Source organism: Agelaius tricolor, unplaced genomic scaffold, assembly GCF_023055355.1.
Source record: "Agelaius tricolor isolate 1412-34295 unplaced genomic scaffold, bAgeTri1.0.p SCAF_14, whole genome shotgun sequence".
Classification (NCBI taxonomy): domain Eukaryota; kingdom Metazoa; phylum Chordata; class Aves; order Passeriformes; family Icteridae; genus Agelaius; species Agelaius tricolor.
The window spans coordinates 3100462-3128344 of NW_027269274.1; the positions used below are offsets into that span (position 1 = coordinate 3100462).

Consider the following 27883-nt stretch of genomic DNA (forward strand, 5'->3'; position numbering starts at 1 on the left):
CAAACACATTCCAAGGAAGCAAAACACAGGAGAAGCAAATGAGATAAGAATAGTTTTCCTTTTTCTCTGAGGCTTCTCAGCTTCCCAGGAGAAAACCCCTGCACGAAGGGATTTTTCAGAGAATGTGAATGCCACATCAGTGCTGTCAAATACAGCAATAAAGTGCTCTTTGAAGGAAAAAAAAAAAAACAAAAAAGTGGAAAAATCCTACCAACCACCTCTGTTTGTGTTGTTTTTCCCCACCCAGACCTGTCGTTCGCCTGGATCTTCAACGAGTACCCCTCGTTCGTGCAGGAGGACAGCCGGCGCTTCGTGTCCCAGGAGACGGGACACCTGTACATAGCCAAGGTGGAGCCCTCAGACGTGGGCAACTACAGCTGTGTGGTGACCAGCAGGGCCAGCAGGAGCCCCGTGCTGGGCTCCCCCACGCCGCTGGTGCTGCGCACGGACGGTACGGAACGGGACACGCGGTGCCAGGGACACGCGGTGCCAGGGACACGCGGTGCCAGGGACACACGGTGCCAGGGACACACGGTGCGAGGGACACGCGGTGCCAGGGACACGCAGTGCCAGGGACACACGGTGCCAGGGACACGCGGTGTGAGGGACACGCGGTGTGAGGGACACGTGGTACCAGGGACACGCGGTGCCAGGGACGCGCGGTGCCAGGGACACGCGGTGCAAGGGACACACGGTGCCAGGGACACGCGGTGCAAGGGACACACGGTGCCAGGGACACGCGGTGCGAGGGACACGCGGTGCCAGGGACACACGGTGCCAGGGACACGCGGTGCCAGGGACACGCGGTGCCAGGGACGCGCGGTGCGAGGGACACGCGGTGCAAGGGACACGCGGTGCGAGGGACACGCGGTGTGACCGTGCTCGCAGGGGTCCCAGCGTGAGGGATGGGATGAGGATCTGACTCTGTGTTTCAGAAGGCTTGATTTGTTATTTTATGATATATATTATATTAAAACTATACTAAAAAGAATAGGAGAAAGGATTTCATCAGAAGGCTGGCTAAGAATAGAAAAGGAAGGAATGATAACAAAAGCTTGTGGCTCGGACTCTCTGTCCAAGCCAGCTGAGTGTGATTGGCCATTAATTAGAAACAACCACATGAGCCCAATCCCAGATACACCTGTTGCATTCCACAGCAGCAGATAACCATTGGTTACATTTTGTTCCTGAGGCTTCTCAGCTTCTCAGGAGAAAAAATCCTAAGGAAAGGATTTTTCAGAAAATAATCATGGCTACAACACAGAATGAGCAGATGTCCATTTATTTCTGGACCTCCATATTTATAGAGTTCCAAAAGTGACCGTGGGTTGGAGGATGAAATTGCCACCTCTCCAACCACACTGGTCAAACCAGCAGTCCATTGTCACCCTGATTTTTTAAGTTTTTCTAAGCCTTCTGATGTTTACATTCTTGTAATGAACTTTCTCACACACTTTCTGTAAATAATTCATTGTTTGGCATTCCTTTATGGAGGAGGAGAAATTTGATGGACTGTTGGTTTGTCCAGTGTCATTGGAGAGGTTACACTGTCACCCTCCAATCCACTGTCACTCTTGGAGATCTATAAATGTTGGAGTCAGAAAATAAACTTCCCTTTTCTTCACCTTGAGAACAGCGGTGTGTGCTTGTGTTGTTTCGTGTCCTATAGGGACAGTCCATGAGTTTTGTCCTCCTCCAGAAAGGAATGCAAAACAATCATTATTTACACTCCATTACAAAAATGTGAACATCAGAAGGCTTCGAAGAACTTCAAAAGAACAGGGCAACAGGGAACCACCAGGAGCATCCCCGCATCACTCACTTCCCAGAGTTCTTGGCTCTTGCAGCATCAATTCTCCTGTGTTGTCCTGTCATTGTCACCTTTGTCATGAAGGGATGGGCCCACTGTGGGACTAAGAATGATTTATGGCTCAGATAAACATCAGTCTCAGAGGCTGAGAGGTTTTAGAGGAGCAAGAACTCGACCATAGCTCAAAGTAGTCAAAAGTTCTTTGTTACAGGGCAATACAGAACTTTCTAAACCAATAAGCAGTTGCCATAGGGTTTATTTTGCTTTTCTGATCTATCACCTTTACTTACTTCTGCTGCACTGTGGATACTTTTATCCAATGGGCTACTATTACACATATGCTTCTATCATAACTTCTAAACTCTCAGTTTATTCCATACAACCCCACCCTTAGGTTATAAACCCTTCACCATTTTATCAGTACAGTTTCTCACTTTAAGTCTCACCTACAACTATAGAAGCCTAACTGTATTATTTTTCTGCTTAATGTCTGTGTATTTTATTTTTGCATCAATCCAAGCATCTCCCAGGGCTGCAGATCAAACCCTTCAGTGTCTGTGCAAGTTTCTGTTTTGTCCCAGTTCCCACAGTCCAAACTTCCTCCTAAGATAAACTCTGTTGCATCCTAACTCTGTCCCTGATATCACTGTGCTTCCCTTTATAAGCAGAAAGTCAGAGAAATAATCTTGAATTGCAAGAGAGGGAAAGAAAACCCTTCGAAAATCACCTTGAAAATTTGACCTTCTCAATTGTCTCACACAGGTGTGATGGGGGAATACGAGCCTAAAATAGAAGTTCAGTTCCCTGAGACCCTGGCAGCAGCCAAAGGCTCCACTGTGAAGCTGGAGTGCTTTGCACTGGGAAAGTAAGTGCTCATCTTCACTGAAACTTGAAGCACCTTGGGGTTCACCTGCACAAGAGCTGTGGGGCTCTGGTGTTTCCCTGATTTTGGTCATCACAGCTCCTGCCTTGAAATGAGAGGGCAAAGACTCCTGTGGTTTATTTTGATTTTGTGTAGAATTAAGATGTGTATGTTGGCAGCACAGGAATTCACATTTCATTTCAAATTAACTTGAGAAGATTCTCTGTGGTTTTGCATATGACCTTTGAGCTAAGCCTCTTTTCTTTGTGCAAGGAAATGGTGCTGAAGCCTGTGAGAATGTTGTCTGAATTTTCCCCTTAAATGTACTTGATGCTTCCATAACATTGTTCTTTCTTTATGGCCAAAATAAAGATTGAAATGCATTTCTCCTCTGAATGATGCTTCACTCGCAGCTGATACTTTTCTCTTTCACAGACGATCTTGAGAATGCATTTGTGTTTCTGTAAATGTATTTATTTACCAGTTTGGGGTTTGTTTGCAGGCAGTTTGTCAGGTGCCCATGTCAGATTGATAACTTGATCACATACTGTTGCTTTGGCTCCCTGCAGAGGGGAGAGAAAGTTTGCAGATCAGAGAATTAAAGGCTGCTGGAGGATGGCAATTCCAAAAGACTTGCCTGGATTCTTCCTCTGTGGAAGCCACTGGTAAATCTCACCCGTCCTCTGGGGAGGCCAGTGCTGATTTACAAGAAATGTTGCAATTATTGGGCATTCACAGAGTTATTCCTGACAAATCTGGGACCACAAATGCAGCATAGGAATCAGCAGGGAATGCAAATCAGGTGCCTGAGTGTCTGACCATCTGTCATGTACAGTGTGGTTACTGCATTTAACACAGCCTGCAAGCCACTGCTGAATTTAGTTTGCTTTAAGTATCTCATTATGACAATCAAGGACTTTAAGCAAAACTGTTTAAAATCTCATTACTCTCTCTTTAGCCCCGTGCCTCAGATTAACTGGAGAAGAACTGACGGGCTGCCATTTCCAAGTAAAATAAAGCTGAGGAAATCCAATGGCATGATTGAAATCCCTAATTTCCAGCAGGAGGATGCAGGGCTCTATGAATGCATTACTGAGAACTCCAGGGGCAAAAACATTGCAAGAGGACGTCTCACTTACTATGGTAGGAAACTTCTGGTCTGTCTGTCCCTCCTTTCTTTACTCACGAAACACAAACTGCTCTGGGGTACTCTGGAATTTCCACTTTCTGCAGTGGGCATTTGGGTTTAAAAATCCATGGCATTTTAAGTGCTTCCAGAAAATGAGAATTTCTGCAGCAGTTTCTTGGTAAGGTCTCTAAGAAATGGCTTAAAAGCTCACAAGGATTGCTGAGAGTAAAGCACAGTATGCTTGTGCTTGGCTTTTTCTCTGATGGAAAGACTTTTTTTCTTTTTTTTTTAAGAACATTTCTTCTTGGTCCATTGGTGAAACCTTCAATTTTCAGTCAATTGGATTTATTTGGGGGGATCATTTAGGCCTCCTATTTATGAGAAGTACAAATTTCGTCTTGCTTTGTGAAAAGATTACGGATGGGTGTTCTCAATCCTGTGCTTTCAAAACAGCCAATTTTATTTTAAAATGAGTAAATAAATGGGAGGATATAATCCAGTATAGGAAATGAAATAATATGAAATTTTATAGCTGGAAAAAAAGCAGTCTCTTGTGCATTTGAGGCTATAGAATGAAATGAGTATCAGCAAAGCACACTGGTGGTGGTGTAAAGCCAGAATGATTTGCAACAAAGTGGTAATTGACAATTTTTGTTAAAGCCAGATCTCAGCAAATATAATTTTCTTTACTTCAACGGCAATTTAAACAGTGATTCTGACTCTGCCTTGGAATGGTTCCCTCATGGAGGAATATTTGAGCAAGGAGATGGGTTTTGAGTGGGATAAAGGCACAGAGCACAGCTCCTCTGCAGCTGGGAGCAAGTGCTTCACTGCCTCTCCATGGGGAGCAGCTGGCTGGTAGATTCTGGTCCTTGAAGATTTTGCTTTATGGCACAATAGATTTTACAAGGAGGAAGGAAAATTTCTCTCCTTGCCAACTTCCAAATTAATCTTCACACTGAATGCAGGCCCCATTGTTGGAAATGTTCAAGGTCAGGTTGGGCAGGGGACTTGAAGCAGCACAAATTTTCCACGTGCTGATTGTAATTACAACTTTTTGAGAAATCCTGTGATTGACATAGGGCAGCAAATCCAAGCTGCTTCACCTGCCACTGTCCTCTGCCATGCCAAACTTGGCACTGTGCATTTTATTTTTAAATAAATAAGTGACCTTATTTTTTGCTTGAGAGTTCCAGAGTTGGGGTTTGTACATCATTTTGCCTCAGCATTCCTATGGCAGTGTCAAATGGGGGCAGTTGTGAGATGCATCTCTGTAAATTAGATGTAAATTAGAGGAGATAAAAAATAGATGGAAAACTTAGATATAAAATAGAGTGGATTTGTTCATCAGTCCTTGTAATTCCAGCAGTGTCATTCCTGGGGTTCCTGCCCTGCTGCCCAAATTCCTCTTTGCTCATTAGAAGGCCACAGAGCTGAAATAAAGGATGTTGCTAATGAGCAAAAGCAACTCAGCTGCAGTTCTGTAACAGTGGAATCATTGTGAACCTTTTCAGTGCAAATCTGGACAGAGATTTGAACCCTCCTATTCCAGTAGGAGTGGCTGCCCATGTTAGGGGCCATCCCTGATATGGGTGTTTATCTTAAGAAGAATAATGAGAGCTGTAATGGCAGTAATGGCACTCCAACTGTTTCATTTCATTTGTTCTGCTTCATGGAACCCATTCTGCAGAATTAAATAGATTTAAGTAATCTTTCTTATTTTGGTGCTTGCTTTGTTGTTGCAGTTAGAGTTCCAACAGGCCTGGATTTGGGATAAGAGCATTTATAACTTCTCTTGGTAATTGGAAGTTTTATAACTGAGGATAATGTCTTCTGATGGGTTGCCACCTCATCTGGTGCCAAAGCCCAGAAATCTGGCTGCTGAAGAAATCTAACCACATCCCACTCAGCCTTACAATGAAAAATCAATATTTAAGGAAGTTGTTCTAAAAGCAGATGAGGATTTGGGGGAAACTAATTGCAATAAACTGAAGGCATAGAGTAAAAAATCACCCATCTGCCAGAAAGTACCAATGCTGTCAAAAATCCACAAATCTGCTGTTTTTAGGGAATGGTGGCTGCTGTTGCAACATTTAGAAGTTTAAGGTGTGTCTGCTTATCAAACATAGAAAAATATAAACATTACAAAGGTACAAATGTCTTTTTATTTCAATAGTGACAGCATTCATTTTCCTCTGGGCAGAACAAAGCACATTTCTGCCTGACCCCAGAAAAAATCAGTATGAGGAGGATTGGGGTTAATGTTTTGCAAGTTGTTGTGGTAAAATAATATGAAAAAGAAATCTTTAGGCAGAAAAATATCGATAAAAATCATTCATGTGCCTGAAAAATAGGTTTTTCTTTCTTTGCAAACTTCGAGAATTCTTTGAAATGTAACATAAAGCTGGTCCTAAACCAGAGCTTGAAACATTCATTGCTCTGGTACAAAGTGAAACACTCCTATTCTGATTTGTTTTATGAGCTGAAACTGCAAAGTTTGAAATCTGAAAATCAGGTTTTCCAGTTCATAAATAGTTTGGTTAAAAGCCTTCCTTTTTCATCCAGCAATGAATTACAGCCTTGAAGCCACAAAGCCCTTGAACAACTTCACTCCTGTCCATCGTCACTTCCCCAAGAATTCCTATAAATCTGTCACATCTGTAACTCCTGAAAAAATGAAATGAGTCTGTTTTATTATAATTATGCTGTGCTTTAAATATAGCTCTCCACCCATAGCTGGAGTTGATAATTAAAATAGATATTCTAAACCAGATATTCTGGGTTCATTACAATACTCACAGACTATTAATCTTCCTTTTCTCTCCTGAAGGATTTTATCAAGAAAAGCCTGACATCAAATGTTCAGTTTTTTGTCCTTTTTTACAGTTCCAACACTTGTTAAATGCCAGTTTTCTACTCAGGAGAGCTCAGATTGTGCTAAAAATAGGAGAAGATTATCCAACTTTGATTGAATGTAGAACCTGAAGATTTAAATAATTTGCTTTCCCTTTATTAGCCTGTTCGTTTGTCATCGCTTTTGGCTTCCCATAAAGAGATAACAGGGAAAAAAAAAAAAGAATCCACAGAGGTGTTTCATGGCAGAGAAAAATGAGAGGAGATGAAACAATTGTAGTTTTGTCTTTTAGGATGCAATTAAACATGAAGCACGGTGAAGATATGTAAAGCAATTAATTTAAGGTATAATTGAAGGAAATATATTCTTAATTAGCCCATGCTGATGTACCCAGCAGTCCTGCTTGGCAGTACCAAGGTAAAATGTTTGACAGGGAGAAAGAAATTCTGCTGATGTTCTCCTTTTGCTCTGCAGTGCTGGTCTGTGGTAACAAAGACAAAATCCCCCAGGAATAAGTAGAATCTACATTTTTTTTTTAGGTGTATTAAATACTGGTATATTTTGGGGTTTTTTTTAAATAATCTATCAGGAAAAACTAAACTGAAGCTGTTATTTGTGTATGTGGAAGAATATCTCTGTTTAAAGGTTTTATCTGACAGTCTTGTGCTTGGCATGTCTTCAAAACATCAACAGCAAAGTTACAATTGACTGAATAATACCAGTGAGTTGCTGAGTTTGATCACCTAGAATTTAATTGTTAATGCTGTCTAATAATATAATTTCCTTGCTGCCCAGAAAAATAGTTTTTCTTCTTTTACATACCAAAGCTTTTCCCAGTGATTTGGAATTATCTGTTGCTTGAGGGCATTCTTATTTTCCAATGGGAGCCAAAAAATGGACATTTTCAGGGATGTGTCAGCTGCTTCTCCAGGCCCAGCTGTTTCAGCAGAACAAAAGTGATTTGTGCTTGAAATCCTTGGGGTTTTGAGGTGAAATAAGAGTTCATCCCTGCTGCAGGCATCAGCGGGAGTGTCAGAGCCTGACTTTGAGACAGGAAAAGTACAGGTTACATTTTTGGGGTGGGTTTTTCCCCCCCCATTTGCTTCACAACTTCCCCTCTTGTGCTCTGGGAAGTTCTTCCTGCTCTTGATTTCCCTGCCCAGCTGCTGAGCTCCCCAGAGGTGTTTCAGAGAGTTCCAGCCCAGCTTTCCTAGCGGAAATGTCAGAGTGCCAGTGTGAGAAGGAACATTTTGTGTGTGAATCCCTGTTCTGGAGGAGCTCCCCAGGGGCTTTGGCTCCCTGCAGGAGTCATGGCCCTCAAGTTCTGCCTTCCCTTCACTCCATTCCTGCAGAATTAAAACCAGGTTTTTGTCGGATTCTCTCACTCTGAAGGAGGGAGTACATAAAAATACATGTTGTGATGCACTGTGCACTGTTAGCCCACAAATAATTCACAAATCCCAGCCCAGCCTCTGGAAAGTGTCACTGTTTCAGCCAAAAGCATCCCTGCAGTCGTTCTTCCTTCACATCAACCCCCAGGACATCACAAAGGATTTTGTAAAATCTGAAAAAAACGGTTCTTCCTTCCCTTTTGGCCTACAGGGAAGGCCTGGAGTGTAATGGAGCAACAGTTGTTTCCTGCAGGCTTAACTGGCTGGGTCATCATAAGCACCAGAAGAGATGAGGGGCCTCTCCCTGGGATGCTTTTTATGAAGTTACACACTTGTTCTCTCCTTGCCTCTGGGACCACGAGCACTGCAAGGAATATTTTAGGCTAAAACAAGTGAAGCAAAATCCAGGCTGGTGCTTTTCCAAGTGACTGGCCATGGAGCTGACGGCTAACCTGCTTCAGAAAATCACTTTACCTACAAGCATCTCGTCCTGGGGGAGCTCCAGATGAATCTTTCATGAAGATTGCACAGCAAGTTCCCAAGAATTCTTAATATCATCCCAAAATACAGATTCCTGTCACAGCCTCATCCCCTGCACTGTGAACTCCTTTAAAATTAACTTCCAGCCTCTCAGCTTACAGGACAATGTCTGTTTCTGTTTAAATCTCAGCAAGGATGTGCTGCCTGCCTATTCCTTGCTTTAGGAAGGAGTGACTCCTCTCCTCAGGAAAATCCAGGTTTCACAATAACTCTGCAGTAGTTCCAGGAGATTCCTTCCCTTCACTCCATTCCTACAGAACTAAAACCAGATTTTTGTTGGATTCTCTCTCTCTGAAGGAAATAATACATAAAAATACGTGTTGTGATGCACTGTGCGTGGTTAGCCCACAAATAATTCACAAATCCCAGGAGAAAATGAGGCTTTGTTGACAAGTCTTCCTTCAGGAGAACAGATATGGCAGTGATGGTGGAATCAGATCTCGAGGGCAGTAAAATCTGCTAAACCTTGAGAGAAATAAAGCTGTTTATTCAGTCCTTCAGGTGTCCTCAGGCAGAGCTCAACAAAAAGGGGCAGAGCTGGGCTTGGCAAGCCCTGCTGCTGTTTTGGGAGGGTGTCAGAGCAGTGTCAGAGCTGCTGATACCTGACTTTCTTTCTGCACATGAAGCACCTTTATCCTGGCCAGGAGTCAGAGTATTCCCAGCTGGATTGCCCCTCTTGAGCTGCCTTTTCAATTTTGAGCTGGTTGGTGGAATTGTTCTCTTTCTAAAGACAGATTGAAAATGGTGCTTTTCTTCCTGCTCTGCTCCTCCATCAGGAATTGGAAGAGAAAAAAGAGCCTTCCTCCAGAAAATCACTGGAGTCTCCATCAGCACAGAGAAGCAGCAGGAATTTCTCACCCTGTGCCTTGAGAAGCTGCTCTGTGCATTTCTGCTTTACTGTGGTGTGTGGGAACTTGGAAAACCCTGCCATGGAGACTGCCTGACACACAGTCCTAAAACAAGATTAGATAGGCAATGATTCTTTAATTGGTGGAATTGAATCCAAGATCTTTTGACTTGAAAATAGTTTCTATTTAACCTGCTTTCAAGTGGAGGTGGGCAGCAGATGTTAAATATTCCAGATGTATGGATGCATCAGTAATTCAAGCACTGCTGAATGTTGCACAAATGTTCAGGTGTGCAAAGTGCTCATGACATGGAGCCCTGAGCTTTCATTCCCTTGACACACGTGGGGCAAATCCTCCCCAATGTGGGATGAAGCAAGGGCAGGCTTGAGGTCCAGTGTTGTAACATGGACTGTGGAGATTTAACCCCAGTTAATACCAGTGAAATTGTGCATCCATGTGACACAAAGATCAGGTCATCCTGGCTTTGGCAGCTGACCTTGATAAAGAGGGTGCAAAAAATAAATTATCCCCCAGCTGGTGAAAGGTTTTAATCTTCATGGGGATGTGAAAAAAAAGTAATATTCAGAGGGTTTCGCTGTCAGCAAATATTGTATAGTATAGTATTTATAATATATTTATATATATGATAAATATATATATAGTATTTATCAAATATAGTATTATGTACTATATCTATATATGATAAATACTATGTATATATTTATATGTATGTATATAATACTATATAGATATAGTATTTATCAAATACTATACAATGTACAACTATATACTAATATTCTTTACTAATATAGCACAGTAGTATATTGTATAGTATTTATTGGTAGTTCAAACCTCAGTGAATACAATTTAGGAAGTTCTTCTGTAAGCAGTTAACCCTAAATAGGGATAGATAAATCACAAATAGATTAACCATCATTATCATAAAAGCCTGGTGCTGTTCGTGGTCCTGTTGAGGTCTTTTCACTGCATTGCAGAGCCTGGGATTGAGAGGAAATTTCCATGCTGGGAAACGAGGAATCTTCTAAAATGGAAAATTAGTGCCAGCCCTGATCCAGGCCTGGCTGGGCTGGTGCTGTCCAGTCTCAGCTGTGCCCATGGGCAAATCTTTCATTTCCCTGGCCTGGGTTAATTGCTGCTGAGCTCCATTGCAGTGAGAAGTTCAATGGGAATTAATCTGTCCTTCCTGAACTCATGTAGTAAACAATGTTTTCCTGCATCACCAGGGACTTGTTTTCTCCCTGCTGTTCTCACATGAGGGTGGTAGGAGATTTTCCTGAATTACTGACTTAAGAGAAGCAAATTGAGTCTGGAAACTTCTAGCTAGATGTTCGCAGCCAAGTTTCATCCTGCTCTTTCATCTGTTTTTTTTTTTTCCATAGGCCATGTCCAGAATTTATCTTTTCTTGGAGAAATAGGATAGGCTGAGATGATAAACCTTCTAGTAAATTAAATAAATTCGAAGAAAATTCAGAAATTATAATAAGATAGTGTTGAACTGATGTGTGAAACAGCACTAAAGGAATAAAAATAAATTACTGTTGTCCTTCATGCACTGATGTTTATTTGCCAAGTGAGCTTCCTACTTCCTGTGAAAGCTGTAATGGATGTTTTAAATATCTTTACAATTTTAACTGCATTTTGGGTAATTCTGAAGGATGTCTGGTATTATTGCTTCAAATTCTGGCTTAAAAAAATAGTGATTTTTATGGACTTTATTCTGCTGGTTTGCATTCCCCAAATTCTGTGCCAAGACTTCTACTTTCAAAAACAATCTCGTACATCCATGTTTTCATCCAGTTAAGTGCTGCCTTGCATTAGAAAGCAATTTAAATGGTATTTAGCTCTGAGGCTGACATACCATTATTTTTTTTAAGACTTAAAGGATTCTCTTCAGCATTAATTTGATGATTTAGCCACATCACTTATTTAATTTCAGCCTTGCCATTAATGCCTTTCTCTTACATTTGCCTCAATTGCAAAATGATGTTGTTTAATCATTTGTGATTTTAATATTGGTTTCACCAGTCCAGCTTCAGTGATCTGTACTCTCAGTTTTCTTTTGGCTTAGTGCTCATAATAAAAATGCATAAGAGGAATAATAAGTGATTTATTTCATCAGGGGGCTCGGAGCACAACCAGTGGGAAGCTCTGTTGGCACAGATGGTGCAGAAAATGGAAGAGTTCTGTGCCCATGAACCCTCTGGTTGTGACCTGGAGCAGTAACTTGTGTCTGCAGGGTGTTTGTTGTGTGTTCTACCTGCAGCAAAGCCTCACTGGCTGTTTGTTGTGTGTTCTACCCACAGCAAAGCCTCACTGGGTGTTTGTTGTGTGTTCTACCTGCAGCAAAGCCTCACTGGGTGTTTGTTGTGTGTTCTACCCGCAGCAAAGCCTCACTGGGTGTTTGTTGTGTGTTCTACCTGCAGCAAAGCCTCACTGGGTGTTTGTTGTGTGTTCTGCCTGCAGCAAAGCCTCACTGGGTGTTTGTTGTGTGTTCTACCTGCAGCAAAGCCTCACTGGGTGTTTGTTGTGTGTTCTACCTGCAGCAAAGCCTCACTGGGTGTTTGTTGTGTGTTCTGCCTGCAGCAAAGCCTCACTGGGTGTTTGTTGTGTGTTCTACCTGCAGCAAAGCCTCACTGGGTGTTTGTTGTGTGTTCTACCTGCAGCAAAGCCTCACTGGGTGCAGCCCATAGAGGATGTGGAAGTTGCTGTGGAGGACACCTTGTACTGGGACTGCAGAGCCAGTGGGAAGCCCAAACCCTCCTACAGGTGGCTGAGGAATGGAGAGCAGCTGGCAATAGAGGTAACATTCTGTTGGGGAAAAGTGCTGCTGAGTGAAATGAACAATATCCATCCATCCAGAGTTTCCTGGTATCAGCCAAGAGAAGTTTTGGTACGGGGTTTGTGTTTTTTGAGAGCATCCTGATGAAGCCTCAAGAGCTGCAAAGACAAATGATGCTGTACAGAAATATTCCAGCTAAAAGCAGATTGAAAACCAATAGAACATTGGTTCTCAATTCCTTCTCAATTGGTTCTCAATTCTTTGAGAATGAGAATGGAATGACTGGAGAAGGAAGTTTAATAATGTTATAAATAAAGAACTGTAAATAAGGGATGGAGAGCTTGAATTATTTTACTGTATTTGCAGCTGGCATTTCATTAAAGGTAGTAAGAAAATACTTTCCATCTTCTTGACAAAACTCCTGAAGATTCAAGGGTTTACCACCACTTGTTGCAAAGAATGGAATACAAACAGCAACATAACATAGATACTTGCTTTAATGCAGTTGCCACAGTAAATTAATTGAAATCAATGCATTTGGTAACAGGGAAGAGAGGTTGAACTTAGAAGGGGAAAGGTCAGAAATGCAGAACAGGATATGATACCCCTTATTTACTGATTTTAAGTCTCACTATTTTGGAAAGCAGCCCCTTTCAGGTTATCAGGAATATGAACCCTTGGCCAGTGCCTTGTGCTCAGCACTGAATTTTGGGGGAGAAAGGGCCTGCTCAGGTGAATTCACTGGGTGGTTCTGAAAAATGAGCAGAGCACTGGAAAGCATTTCTTACATCCCTGCTGGCTAAAAGGAGTGGTGGTGTTTTGTGGACAGGTTAAATGAGGGAGCACAGAACCTCCTCTGGGTGATTGAGGAGCACTGCTGCTGTGTCATACAGAGTCACTGAGGCAATGGGCTCCTTTCACCTCAGAAAGGACAAAACTACCTTGGGATCATTCAGTCTCCTGTTTCTGCAGTCTGGAGTGTTGCTGTGCAGCCTTTTGGAGGGAGGGAGCTCTTTGGGAGCCAGCCCTGGCAGGACCAGAGGAGTTCTGTGTGTGCAGGGTTCAGGTGTCCTCTGCTCCTGCTGGGTCTCCTTCACAAACTTGTTCCACTCAGGAGCAAATCTTCCCTAAGAGCAGCAGCTTGGGGTGCTGCAGAGGAGATCAGGACATGGGCACTCAGCTTTTTCCCCTTTGGGATTGTTGTCTGTCTGTCTGTCTGTCTGTCTGAGCCCCTTGCACTCAGCACTGCCAGGGAAGGAGCTGAGCTGTCCTGGAGTCACCCTGTGCTTGGGCCAGATGCAAAAAGCAGCCCTAAGAAAACCCTTCTGGGCAGGCAGTCTGGGGCTTTGTGCATTCTGTGTCTCTGGTTTCCCCCAAGGCTGCTGCTCCTTTGGTTTTGTCTTTTCTCCCTGGTTCCTTTGTCACCAGTTCTGCCCCTCAGACCAGCCAATTCTGCTGGAATTGAGCTTCCCAAAATAAGCAAGGTGAGGAGTCCCAGGTAGCTGAGAAGCTGAGCTGGCTCCAAGCACTTCAGTTTGTGCCTTTGGTTTAATGGCTGCTGGAATCTTTTCTGCAGTGTTAGAGGGAGCTCATTAGCGAGTGGCACTTGTGAAATCTCCTCAATAGTGTGAAATGCCAGTGCCATCTGCACAGTTTGGATGCTCTGGTCTGTCTGAGGGGGCTGGTAGGATTCTGTCAGTATTTCTGGAGAAATAAAAGGGCGTTTGAGATTGCCAGACCTCAGTGCAAGTGGGCAAATTAGAGGAATTACCTCATGCACTGCATCAATCTCCATATCTGATCACCATTGCTGTACCATGCTGCAGTCCTGTCCCTTCTTTTAGAACTGTTCTCATGATTATGCTTTTGCATTTAACCTATTCATTGTATTTATGCTGTCCTATTTCTATTCCTTACTTATCTTAAATTTTTCACAGGAAATATATCATCAATAAAGATATTTTTCTTAATATTCAGGGAAGGATCCAAATTGAAAATGGTGCACTTACAATATCAAATCTAAATCTGACAGATTCTGGCAGATACCAGTGCATAGCTGAAAATAAGCATGGTGTCATCTCTTCGAGTGCAGAGCTCAGGGTTGTAGGTAAGATGTTCCTTTTTTTCACTAAAACACAAACCTCATTATCCCTTTCCACACCCCCTCAGATTGCACCTCAGATTTAACTCACTCAGCTGCTGTCACTGAAATAAAACGTTTTTGTCAACCTGATGTCTTTATCCACAGAGCTGAGGAGTTGAGTCATCTGCTGCCAGAGCATTTTCAGGCCAATCATTCCCTTAAACAGAACAGGATAAATGATTCACAAGGGGAAGAGCAGGGATGGGATTGAAACCCCTGGTGTGCTCTGGAGGTGCTGCTGGCTCCATCAGCTGCTCTCACTCCTGCGGGGGGCTCAGGGACACCCTGGGGTTAAAAACCTCTGTGTGCAGCCCTGGAGGAGCCAGGGACAGGCAGGGACACGGAGCCAGCCCCAGCCTTGCCTGGGATAGTCACAGCTTTGGTTTGGGGGAGCACAGCTGGCACTGACACACCCCTGCCTTTCCCCCTGCAGCACAGTCCAGACTGAGCTGTAGCTGAGTTCTGGGGTCACAGGTTATTATTCCCTTTGTGTGTGGATGAGCACGCAGGGCTCCTTCAGCCTCGCTCTCCTCAACCACTGGATTTCCTTTCCGAGTTCAGTGTTACTCAGGGAGAGGCCGTGAGGCTTCTCAAAACTCTGAATCCATGAAAAGTTCACCCAGAATGAGCTGCCCTGTCATTTCCTGTCATCTGACAGGCATAGCTCAGGGAACTGGGAGCATTCCAGTTCCCTGAGGTTCAGTGAGCCTCCTGGTGTGATGTTGATTAGATTAATTAAATAAATCTGCTCCCTTCAGCAGAGCATCCACTTGGGCAGGTGCTGAGCATGAAACTGGGTTCCTTGAGCTTTGGTGGCTCTGATTGTCTGTGCTTGCCTTGTTGGGTGCTCAGCTGCACAGCTGAGACCTCTGGAAGGTCTCAAACATTGAATTTCCTTTCCAAGTTCAGTGTTACAGAGGGAGAGGCCACGAGCCTTCCCAAAACTCTTAATTCATGAAAAGTTCACCCAGAATGAGCTGCCCTGTCATTTCCTGTCATCTGACACACATTGGCACGTGGGACTGGGAACCTTCCAGTGAGGTTCAGTGAGCCTCCTGGTGTGGTATTGATTGGATTGATCAGATAAATCTGCTCCCTTCAGCAGAGCATCCACTTGGGCAGGTGCTGAGCATGAAACTGGGTTCCTTGAGCTTTGGTGGCTCTGATTGTCTGTGCTTGCCTTGTTGGGTGCTCAGCTGCACAGCTGAGACCTCTGGAAGCAGGATGAGGTACAGAAAAGGAGGTGAAAATGCCTAATTGCCCAATAGAAGATCTGTCTGAGCTAATTAATGGTGTTAATTATGTTTGGAGTCTGAGAAGCGCTCGTGTAAGTGCTAACCAGTAGCATCATTAATGGCATTAAAAGTGCTTTATTTCACTGCTACCATTCCTTCTGTTCTAGCCTCTGCTCCAGATTTTTCCAAGAGTCCAATGAAGAAACTGATCCAGGTTCAGATAGGCAGCACAGTTGATTTTGAGTGCAAACCCAAAGCTTTCCCTAAGGCCAAATGTTCCTGGAAGAAGGGAGGTGAGCAGCTGCAGGAAAATGAAAGGTATCATGTTACATTGGTTTATTTGTTTTAATCTTACAAGAAGTTTTTGTGTGTCCTTTTATGCAGTACTCTCAGCTGTAGGTCCAAACACTTGTAAAGTCTCTCTGAAGTCTGGCTGGCCTGGGGTTTTTTGCTTGTTTTTTTGTTGTGATGGTGTAAGAGCACTGAGAGGGCAAGCGTGCTGCTTTCTCTAAGGTCAGGGGTCAGATTTTGTTTTCAGTCAAATGTAGAGTTGGGCCTGATTTAGAGAGAGCCAGGTACTGATGGAAAACTGGGAATGCAGAAAAGCCTGTACAGAAATACTAAAAGGCTTCAACAGAATGCTCTGCAAATGTTGGCAAAGGGGCAGTTGAGGTGTGTTACAGCCATGGGGATGATGCAGCTGAGAAAAGAAAGAAAAGTGAATTTGGAGGTCAAGAGTAGCAGATGAAAACATGAAAAGAAAAGGAAAATGCACTTCCAGGTTCTTTCCAAGCAGCCATGATCCTACCAGGGATAGCAGATGCCATCATTGTTTATGTTTATTTGTGAGGGTTAGGGTGATAGTGGATGTGTTTTGGGATTGTAATTCTCAGGAGACAGTTTGGGATTCACCCACACCCCCAGCTATTGATTTCCAACAACATATAAATGATTTTTTTCCCAGCAATACCCATTAAAGCATTATTGAATTAGTCATAAATTGAAACTGCACAAGTGTGCTGGTTAAATTGTATAAAAAGAGAATGCAGGGCTCTCCCACGCTGGGCATTCCTGATCTCCAGCCTTTCTGTTCTGCATTTCAGTATTTGCACAGATTGGGAGTTCCAGGGAGGGAGCTGGGGCAGCACAGAGGCTCCTTGGAGGACAGGTGTGATGGAGATGGTTCCAGGGGTGACTGAGATGGTTCCAGGTGTGACTGTGATGGTTCCAGGGGTGACTGAGATGGTTCCAGGTGTGATGGAGATGGTTGAGGTGTGACTGAGATGGTTCCAGGTGTGTTTTCTGTTCTGAGATGGTTCCAGGGGTGACTGAGATGGTTCCATGTGGGATGGAGATGGTTCCAGGTGTGACTGAGATGGTTCCAGGGGTGACTGAGATGGTTCCAGGTGTGACTGAGATGGTTCCAGGGGTGACTGTGATGGTTCCAGGGGTGACTGAGATGGTTCCAGGTGTGACTGAGATGGTTCCAGGTGTGACTGTGATGGTTCCAGGTGTGACTGAGATGGTTCCAGGTGGGATTTGCCGTGGGCACAGCCAATGTGGCACTTGGGGCATCCGAGCTGCAGCGCTGCAGTGCTCAGGACAGGCTGTGCACACTCAGAGGAGCCAGAATTTTTGGGTTTTTGGTTTTGGGGGCTATCTCTGGGCCAGGTCAGCCCTTCTGCCTGGGTTAGACCCAGGCTGGCTGTGTGTTCCTCTGGTGTCACACTGTGCTTGGCAGGAGAATTCATGGGCAGACGGGGTCCAAAGGCCAGCATGACACTGAGGAGAGCAAACATAAAGGAGGGTTTGAAGGTGTGTGGTGTGATTTAAGGACTGTGCCCCTGCTCCCCTAGGACTGGGGGTTGATTTGTACAAGGCTCAGCCTGGCATCAGGAACCTGCTTCTGAATTAGACAAAATCCTTCTGGTCCTGTTCCTGTACAACACCATGTTGTGCTTTTCTTCTTCAGTTTTTAAACACAGAAGTTGCTCTCAGATAGGTAAAACCTGGAGAGACATCAGTGGAGACCTTTATTTGTGCCATCCTAAGGCTGGAGCTGTCTCCTTGTACCCAGAAGCTTTGGGCACTGCCATCCCTGCCCTGGCTCTTTGTTCACAAGGGCCCCAAGAGTTTTCATGAGTTCTGGTGTTAAGTGTTGTCAAATGTGACAATTTGGCAGAAGTTGGGGCATCTGTTGCTGCAGAGGTGGACATGGTGCCACAGCCTCACGGGCTGCCTGCCTGCAAGCAGGCCAGCAAAATCCCTTCCAAAAGAGCACTACTTCTAGCCTTTAATTAAACAATATTAATGTATTAAATTAAACAACGGCATCTAACATTTGTGTGAAACTTGTTGCCTTTTGATGGATCTCAATCAGTTCTATGTTTATGACTGCTTTTGTAGAGCATGTGCAAAACCTGATTTTGTCTGTTTAGGGCAATTCCCAGCTTTTGTCCCCGTTCCATTTCCATAAAAAGCAGAATGGTATTAGTTTCACTTGGGGTGATAGTACCAGGCTGAAGAAATCAACACTCGGGTTGCAAAAATGAATTGAATGTGATGCTGCCTGCTTTAGGTTTATGAACATAAATTACAGCTGTTACTTCTGCCAAGTGCAGGTAATTCCAAAACATGACCCAGAGCGTGCATTTTTGACAACAGACTGTAAATGGCTTCCAGAGGAAGCACAATAACAAGGCAGTAATCCTGAATTAATCTAAATAAAATAAACTTGCCTTTGGAGAAGAGCAGAGGGAGGTTCTTCGCAGAAAACCCTGGAGTTCATTACTGTCTGCTGTGAATAATTGCAATCCGTGAATTTCATGCAGTTCTACAAATTCCTGCAATTCGGGGAGAGGGTTTCAAATTAGCAGAACATTTTTCAGCCCTGAACTCCTTTTCCAGTGGAGAAGTCTGCTGGGGAGGGCTTTCTCTTCTTTAATTGCAGCAAGCAGGAGGAATGAGTTCCTGCCACAGGGGAGGTCCAGCATGGACAGCACCTGGGAGAAGTGGGGAGGCAACAGGAGCTGAATTTTAATTACATTTGCAGCAGCATGGCTGGAATGTTGCCATGGTGCTGTGAGGGTCCCCAGGACGAGGTGAGAGATGCCCAAAAGAGGTTTTCCAAGTTCTCAGAAGGCTGATATATTATATTATATTATATTATATTATATTATATTATATTACATTACATTACATTACATTACATTACATTACATTATATATTACATTATATTACAGTATATTATATTATATTATATATTACATTATATCATATTATATTATTTATTATATTAGATATTATATATTATATTATATTACATTATATTATATTACATTACATTATATTACATTACATTATGTTATTCTAAAACTATACTAAACTATAGAGAAAGGATACATCAGAAAGCTAGAAAGGAATTATAATAAAAACCCATGACAGACTCAGAGATTCTGACACAGCTGGACTGGGATTGGTCATTAATTAAAAACAATTCACATGGAACAATCAAAGAGGCACCTGGTGGTCAGCAGCCTCCAGACCACATCCCAAGCAATCAGATAATTCTTGTTTGCATTTCTTTTCTGAGGCTTCTCAGGAGAAAAATCCTGGCAAAGGGATTTTTCAGAAAATACTCTGGTGACTGCTAGAATTTATATGTCTTAAGAAAACTCCTATTTGAATAATAAAGATAAAGCACAAATACTTGAATTTCTTGTCATCAGAGAACTTGGATTTCATTGAGGTACTGGCCACAATACTTTGGTAAAGCCTGAGAGAGTTTCATTTTGATGGCACTCTTGCTCATGTTCTTAATTTATTTTTAAATGGTGCTGCTTTTTTCAGTATGTAGAAGATTTGGATAATGACTCAGTAAATTTTAATTAAATGAGCTGAATATAGTGTGTCTTGTGGAGGGGAGAAAATATAATTCAAAATGGATTCATGAGCTCTGGGCTGGGAAATCGCTCAGCATTGAAGAAAGCAATCTTGTTTCTTGTTAATTTTGCAAAGTGTGTGATTTATTTTTTTTTTTTCTAGAATATCTTTAATAAAGAGAGCTAAACATTAAAGAGCAGTGGAGTGCAGAGAGCAGTGAAAGCATAGGATAACATGCAGAAGGAAAGACAGAAAATGGGAATTAAATTTAGTGCCTGAGACACCTCCACCTCCGCATGGATGAATTTTTGTTGTCTTTTTATCCTCCAGAAAAGGAGGATTAGATGCTTAACTAAGGTTAAATGCTCCTGATGCTGGTTTAACTCACTAAAACCAGAATAAATACTAAGATAGCTGTTGTCCAGACAGAACCCCTTCCAGGATTTCCCTAATGTTTTGTGGATGTACATGAGTTTTAATTTTCAGTTTGTGCTTGACAGTCACTGCCTGTGGGCTGTGGGTCTGAACTCCTGGCTCAAATACCTGACTGGGAAAGGGTTAAAAACCAGGATTTTGTGAAAAGGCAGAGCAGCATTTAAAAATAATTCACCTTTAAACAAAATCACTAGATGTTTCCTAGATGTTTCTACATTTACCAAGACTAGAAAAGGATGAGAGGATGCTGCAGAAACTTCACTCAAAGACTTCCCAGTGGAATTCCCTTAGGAAAACTCGAGGTTGAGCAGCTTTCATTGTGGCCAAGTGATGGCAAATTAAAGGAGGAAAGAAATAATTCCTGATAGAAAATTGCACTATGCTTAGAAGTATTAGTTAATGGTTTTAGCTTCCTTGCAATTTGAATTCAATATTTTTATTCATTTTGTGTTACAGTTTGAAATGCTGTGATGTGAAAAGTAATGCATTTCCTTACCAGCACTTGCACAGGATTTTATTTTGCTGACTTGCCTGTTAATTAATCTGCTTTAATTTAGTTGGAATTTGATTGATACATTAAAAGACAGCTTTGACCCACTTTTCCACTGTTCCTTTGCACTGAGGTGTTATGAACTGGAAAGGAATGTGTTTGTGTTTATTACCATATCAATAAGCATCTAAAATAGTCCATTTTTTTCTTTCTAAATAATCTGAGAAATGAAACAGGCAGTGATTCCTGAGTTTGATGGTGTTTGATAGTTCAGTAATAAAAAATTGCCTTGGGAGGGTGAACAGGCTTGCAGTCATCAGCAGCTGCATTAATGACACCAAGTTCCAGTGGAGGGACACTGTCTTCTCTCTAAATATCCATGCATCAAGAGGTTTAATTTTTAAATTAGTGTATAAAGAGGTAATTATTATTATTATTATTATTATTATTATTATTATTATTATTATTATTATTAGTGTATAAAGAGGTATAATTTCTCTCAAATTAGGAACCCCAAACTCCTGAAGTTGTTTGATCCTTCTCTCCATCCTGCTGACCTCAGTGTCAGGGTGTGGGGGTGAGTTAAGGGAGTTTTATTTGACTGTAGAGGAACAGAATCTCCACAATCACCAATTTTCCCCAGTTTTGCTCAGGAATTAGTGAGGGATGATGAGTTTGTCAGTGATGCTGTGATCTGATGACCAAACAGGTCCTAAATCCATCTCCAGCTGGAATTGGGGTGGATTTGGGACCCCATGGTCCCTTTTACAGGGCTGAAAGTTCTGTGCCATTTGCCAGAATTCTGAGTGCTGGTTATGGAAAATGGAATTTCCGTGGAAAATTGCTGCCCTTAAGCAAAACGTTTTGGGAAAACACCTGTAGATGGAGGAATGCCAAAGGCTGGGATTGTTACTTGTGTGCCACAGGTCTGGGTCTCTCCTGGCAGTGTTCCAGCACCATGTGTGAATATTGAATAACTCCAGTTAAACTGAAAGCTGTGCTTTGCCTCCTGTTCCAGCAGGAGGGGCAGAGCTGGTTTTGGGGTTGGGGTTTCCACAGGCTCTGAGCTGCATTTACTGTTTTGTAATTGGAAATAGTGGAGCATTGCTCTTTTTCTAATTTACCAGTAAAGATTTTATTTCAACTATATTATTTTTCTCTAATTGATTTTTTCCCATGTATTGTTTGCTTTTTGTTTTTAATTCTAGAAAAAAAATTATTCTTAATTATATCAGGGTTTTAATAAGCTTTCTGTTTAATTATTTTAGGCAAGCTAGGCTTTGCAGGTAGCTCAGAGCCCTCTAAAAGTGATTCATTTTAATTAAACAATAGCATTTTCAGGTTTATTCCCTGATCCTGCTTTTTCTTTTGTTTGATCTTAGGCTTTGTCAACACTTGGGGTTTCTTTAGTTTTGTATTTTTTCTGTTGGAAATTGCATCAAAGCAGATGAAGCCTCAGTTAGAAAGTGCAACAGCACTGGCTTGTAACCATAATTGATATATTTTAACACCTTTTTTTGATGTCATTCTAATTACCTATAAAATGTATCACTCATGTCTTTAACACATTTTGCAATACCTATAAACCATATGGCACGGTTTAATTAATTTTAAATGTTCCCTCTAACATGAAGTGCAGCCAAATATGACTGAGGAATTTTCCAAAACAAGTTAATGAACCCCAGGGAAGTCACTGGTGAGGCACATCCTCCCTTGAAAAAACACCTCCAATGCCACCGCAGCAGCTGAGGTACCTCAGGATGCTTTGTGTGGTTATAAATGGATTAAACTGCCTATTTATAGCTCTCTTTCTCACCCCAGTAAAATGCTTTTGTCTGTTGTTCTAACAGGGTGACTTGTTATCTCTTGTAATTTGCATCTGCTAATTTCATTATTGCACCACCTCTGCCCAGAGGAGTAGCTCAGAGACAGCGCTGAGAGCTGGAACACCCTTTTTAGGGAAATACAGAAGGCAATTTGAACTAATTAAGAGGAAAGCCTTTAAAAGTTGTGTATATTTCTGTGCTGCAATTCCAGAAACTCCGTTTTCCTTGCCCAGAGCGGCGCAGCTGTGGCAGAGTGCAGGCTGCTGCTGTCAGAGGCTGTGAGGATGAGGAGGAGTTGCTGCTGAGGGAGGGGGGCAGTGCAATTCCAGAGCCCTGGAGCTCTCCCACTGCTGGGATTTGCATTTAGGGAATGTGGGTTTGGGCCAGAGGAGTTGAGTGTGCAGGGTGGGATCACTGAACTCTTGCATGAGGAAGTTTTCCCCAAAATCCACTCCAAGCCTCCCTGGCCATTCCTTGTCACCTGGGGAGGAGACTGGGCCACCCCTCACTGCAGCCTTGTGGAAAATGATCCCAAGCCAGCTGAACTCAGCCACAGAACTCAGCTGGGACGAGTGGTGGGGATTTACTGACAGGATTTTACCTTCTGAGGGTTGAAAATAAAAGAAACAGCAGAGGTGTGTGATGAATTCACTCCTTTTGTACTGAATGGAGCAGCAGGTGGAAGGGAGCAGGCAGAACCCTCCCAGCTCTTGATGGCAGTGTCAGGTTTGGTGACATTTGCTGCCTTTTCAGCTGGCACTTGCCCTGAAAAGGAGCAAGACTCAGCTAATGCAGGCAGAGCTTTGCCTGGAGAGGGTTTCTTTGCTGCTCTGCTCATTCTGCAGCTCACTTTCCAAATTTCCACGTCACCATCCAGCCAAGGTGCTGTGCTCCAGTTTGGTGCCTCTCAGGTGGCTTGATGGGCTGGGAGAGAAAAGCTCTGAAGCTCTTTTGACTTGGGCATATCAGGAAAATGGGTCTTTTTACAAATTTGTTCATACTGTGGACACTTTTATACATATTCAGTTGTTTTGCTGCTTGCAGGTTGTCTTAGGGTAGAAGTCCCTGCAGGATGGAACAGATGGGAGGACAAGAAATAGGGAAAAAAGGAATCAAATCAGCCTTAGCTGTGCATCAGCAGTGCTGCTGTTTGGGATGTCACCTCTGCTGTGGGGACATTCCTGCTCCTCTGTCCCTCTGTGGGTTTTCTTCTCTCCACATCTTTCACAAGCACCTTCCTGCTTTCACCACTGTGTGGGGTACAGGGAATTTTCTGTCCTGCAAGTCCTTCCACAAAGGAAGTTCATGAACAACCCTATGGAGCTGTCATGGTAATCACAGTTACTTCAAAGCTGCTGGGCAAGATTGCCTGAGGTAAACAACAAAAGAGCTGAAAACTATTGCAGTTTCAATGGGTGCAGCTCAAAAAGATGGAGCTCACGTGGGATTTCTCTCCTTCACACCCATACATGTGCCCACATCTCTTAAAGAATTGGTTCTACTGATGTCCAGAGGGATATGTCCAAAGTAATACGTGGTTGAGTTCAAATTTGCTGTGGATGGCCACAGCATTTTCAAATGTTTTGTTGTGGATGGCCACAACATTTTCAAACAACCCAGGCTGGTAATTGTCCAGGTTTCAGCTGGCATAGAGCTCATTTTCTTCCTAATTGTTGACAGAGTTTAATAAGTCAGAGATAACAGTAAAGCATGAAAGCATTTTGTCTACGAACGCCGTGACTTTGAGAAATCTCCTCGTAATTTTTCAGGATCAGGCTGCTGAAGGATGGAGGACTGAGGGTGGCCAACGTGACCAAGGGGGATGCTGGCACCTACACCTGCCTGGCCACAAACCAGTTTGGAACTGCCAGGGGCTCCACCAGCCTGGTAGTTACAGGTGAGTGAAGTGGAATTGCAGCCTCAGGAGCCTCAAGTGCTGCGGTAGAATGTACAGGCTATGAGAAGTTATTTATTTAATGTGTAAAGATAAAAGGAGAGCTGTTACAGCTCTTTTATTAGTGTAAAAGACACTGAGGGATTTTTTTTCTGTCTTTGACAAAGATATTTCTCAGATGTGAGGGAGTTCTGAACACTTCCCTCCCTCCTCTCACTTCTCTAAACACTAAATAGTGCAATTATGCTTTTAAGTTCGTGGGGGTTTTTAATTTGTTATGAAAAAAACATGTCAATCAAAAAAAAATCTTTGAGGTAATTTTGTATTCCTGTGGAAAATCTTTTGCCCAAAAGAGGTTTAAATGCTGTTTGCTTATGGAAAAAGATGTGGTGGGAACTCCAGCTGCAGGGGAGCATTCAGGGACTCCACGGGCAGCAAAACAGAGTCTTTGAAAAGCAAATTTTATACAGAATTGTTGTTCAGAGGGATCCTTCCTCCAAGTCATCCTTTCCTGGCTGCTGGTTGAGATACTGGATGAAAAGAACCAAGAGTTTGTGAAGTTTATCTGAAAAATGTCTTCTATCATAACATTCTTTTTCAAACATTTTAATATCTAAAAATTTCCCAAACTCATAATTATATCCCACTGCATTACATACCCTGTATATCTCATGGTTCCAAACAGAATTATTTTGTTTAGTGAATTAACAGCTTCATGTTTTCAGCCTGTGCTCCTAAATGATTCATATCCCTTTATATACAAATAATAAAATTATATACAGAGAATTCCTAGAATTGAATTTTATTGTTACAGTATTTACAGTAGCTGAAATTTTTTTCTCTGTCAATGTGATTCTGGGATAACAAACAGCTGTTCTTTAAAGACACTATTTATGTTCTGTGTGATGTATGGACCCAAATACCCAGTGTGCTCCTCCTCAAGTGGATTTCCTGCAGTTTCTGGGGTTTATTAGGTTCTTCCCTTACTCCCCCCTCTTCACCTGCCCAGTGGCTGCTGCTGCTTCAGAACCCACTGGGGTTGCTGAGAGCCTCCCATGGCAATTCCTGTACCTGGATTCAGCTTGGTGCAGTGGATTGGCTGCACCCAGCAGGCTCAAATTCAACTTTGCAGTGCCCAGCAGCTCCTGCTGGGAAATTGTGATATTTTCAGGGTCCCTGTCGTGGGGAGGAAAGATGAATCTGAGCCCATGTTCTTAGAAGACTGGTATTATATTATAATAATAATATAATACTATTATATTATCATTATAATATAATATCAGTATATTATATTATATATTGATGTTATATATTATATAGTTATATTATATTATATTGTATTGTATTATATTGTATTGTATTATATTGTATTATAATAATGTTAAGCCATACTAAAGAATAGAGAAAGGATACTTACAGAAGGCTACAAAGGATGATAATGAAAACTTGTCACTCTCCCTCCAGAGTCCCAACACAGCTGGACAGTGATTGGTCATTAAGTTAAAACAATTCACATGAAACCCATCAAACAACCACCTGTTGGATAAACCATCTCCAGCTGCATTCCAAAGCAGCAAAACACAGGAGAAGCAAATGAGATAATTATTGTTTTCCTTTTTCTCTGAGGCTTCTCAGCTTCCCAGGAGAGAAATCCTGAGCAAAGAGGATTTTTCAGGAAATGTGATGGTGACAGGAAATGCCAGGACACAAAGCTCCAGGCAGCATTCCCAGTCCAGCTGCACCTTTGGAAGTGTCTGTCACTGATCCCATCCAGGAATGTGGGGGTATCAGCAGCAGGCAAAGCCCAGCGGTGCAGAAAAACCCAACACCCAATGTCTGTGCTCCCTGCAGAGCCAACCAGGATCACCTTGGCCCCTTCCAACATGGATGTCACCGTGGGGGAGAGCGTGGTGCTGCCCTGCCAGGTGCAGCACGATCCCCTGCTGGACATCAGCTTCACCTGGTACTTCAACGGGAGCCTCACAGACTTCCAGAGGGACGCATCCCACTTCGAGAAGGTTGGAGGGGTGAGCTCACAACTCCTCTTCTCTCTTCTCTTCTCTCTTCCCTTCCCTTCCCTTCCCTTCCCTTCCCTTCCCTTCCCTTCCCTTCCCTTCCCTTCCCTTCCCTTCCCTTCCCTTCCCTTCCCTTCCCTTCTCTCCCCTTCTCTTCCCTCCCCAAACAAGTCCCACCAGAATTGGCTTTTCCTTCACAAACTGAGTCCCATCTGCTTTTACTGTAACACAGGGGAGCTTCCTGCTGCATCCCCAGTCCCTTGAGGCTCTTCCCAAACCCCCACAGATTACTGAAATGCACAAATTACTGAAATGCAGAGTTAACATTTTGCTGAGGTTTATTTCAAGTTCTATTTGAAGCCCCCCTCCCCTTTGGTGAGATGTCTCAAGTTGAGTTTGCTGAAATTCGGGTAGGACGTGATTTGCTTGCATTCTCTGCTGGTGTTGGGCATTCCCTGAATATCCACTTCCAATCAAGGAGATGGATTTTAGATTGCTTTTGACTCAACTTTTAATTTATTGTAAGCAATCAGCACTGAATTGTCCTGCAAACAACTTCCATCTGTGCTTTCACAGCAGACCAGGCACACACATGGAAGGGAATCAGGCAGAATTGGCTTCAGCTTGTGTTGAGTAAAGAATTGAGACATTGTAATGCTGAAACAAAGGAAAATAACCAAATGTTTTGAAAGGTTCATGTTTTTTCCTAGACTAAAATAAACTTCAGAGCCGTGTCTTTGTCTTTCTCCCAGGCTACTGTTTGCCCATGGATCAGTGGCCAAAGTAGCTGAAAATACCCACAAATTTGGGTTCTGTCCTTGAAGAAAATGCTGCTTGTCCAGAATAATTGTGATTTAAAAATTAAAATCTGACTGAGGTGTTTTTCACCTGGAAAATTCAACTGGAACTGAGTTAAGGCAGTAATTGAGCTGACACAAAGAGGAGATTTTTTTTTAAGGGACACTGTTTAGCAAAGGTTTAAAATCAAGTTCTCTGTTCAGTGGTGTAGAAAACAGACAGTGCACAAATGTGATAGGAAGTTACAGTTTCATTTAGGTTTTATTTCTTTTCCCATGATCCAGGAAATAACCACACGCTGTGATCTGAGAGAGAACAACAGGGAAAAAAAACTAAAGATTAAATACTCAGTGAATAGCAAAGAGCAGAACTTGGGCTTGTGAAATGGGAAATTCAGCCTAGAATGTGCAACCTTTAAATGAAAGTGCTCACAATAACCTGGAGGATGGACTGAATTCAACTTTGTCTTTTACACATTTGAACTCCTTAAAAATCTGTCATAACTTGACTGAAAAGTTCAAGAAAAAAACTCCATGAATTCTGTCTAGAAATCAAACTGGTAGTGGCTACAGAAAACACATTTTTCTTTTTTAGGGCTTTGAGACAAATGGTCACAGGGCATTGAGGTTACTGGGGGTTCCAGGCAGGAGATGCCTTCCCTGTATGAGCTCCCCATGTTGGAGCTCATTTCTCCTAAAAAAGGGAGAAATTTTTCTTTTACACAGTTGAACTCCTTAAAAATCTGTCACGACTCGACTTAAAAGTTCCGGATAAAAGCTCCATGAATTCTGTCTGGAAATCAAACTGGAAATGGCCACAGAAAACATTTTTCTCTTTCAAGGGCATTGAGGTTACTGGGGATGGCAGACAGGAGATGCTCCCAGTGTGAGCTCCCATGTTGGGGCTCATTTCTCCCAAAAAAGGGACATC

The 27883-nt window shown here is 42.7% G+C and overlaps 1 protein-coding gene across 1 annotated transcript in view; it reads left to right on the plus strand.

Moving 5' to 3' along the window:
- The window catches only part of CNTN3 (contactin 3), a 104151-nt gene that overhangs the window by 61648 nt on the left and 14620 nt on the right, over positions 1–27883 (plus strand). The window contains exons 4-11 of the mRNA XM_071439328.1: positions 248–451; positions 2573–2675; positions 3631–3815; positions 12119–12255; positions 14212–14341; positions 15780–15930; positions 24016–24143; positions 25992–26167. Coding sequence (XP_071295429.1) covers positions 248–451; positions 2573–2675; positions 3631–3815; positions 12119–12255; positions 14212–14341; positions 15780–15930; positions 24016–24143; positions 25992–26167 — 1214 coding nt within the window. The remainder of the gene's footprint in view (positions 1–247; positions 452–2572; positions 2676–3630; positions 3816–12118; positions 12256–14211; positions 14342–15779; positions 15931–24015; positions 24144–25991; positions 26168–27883) is intronic.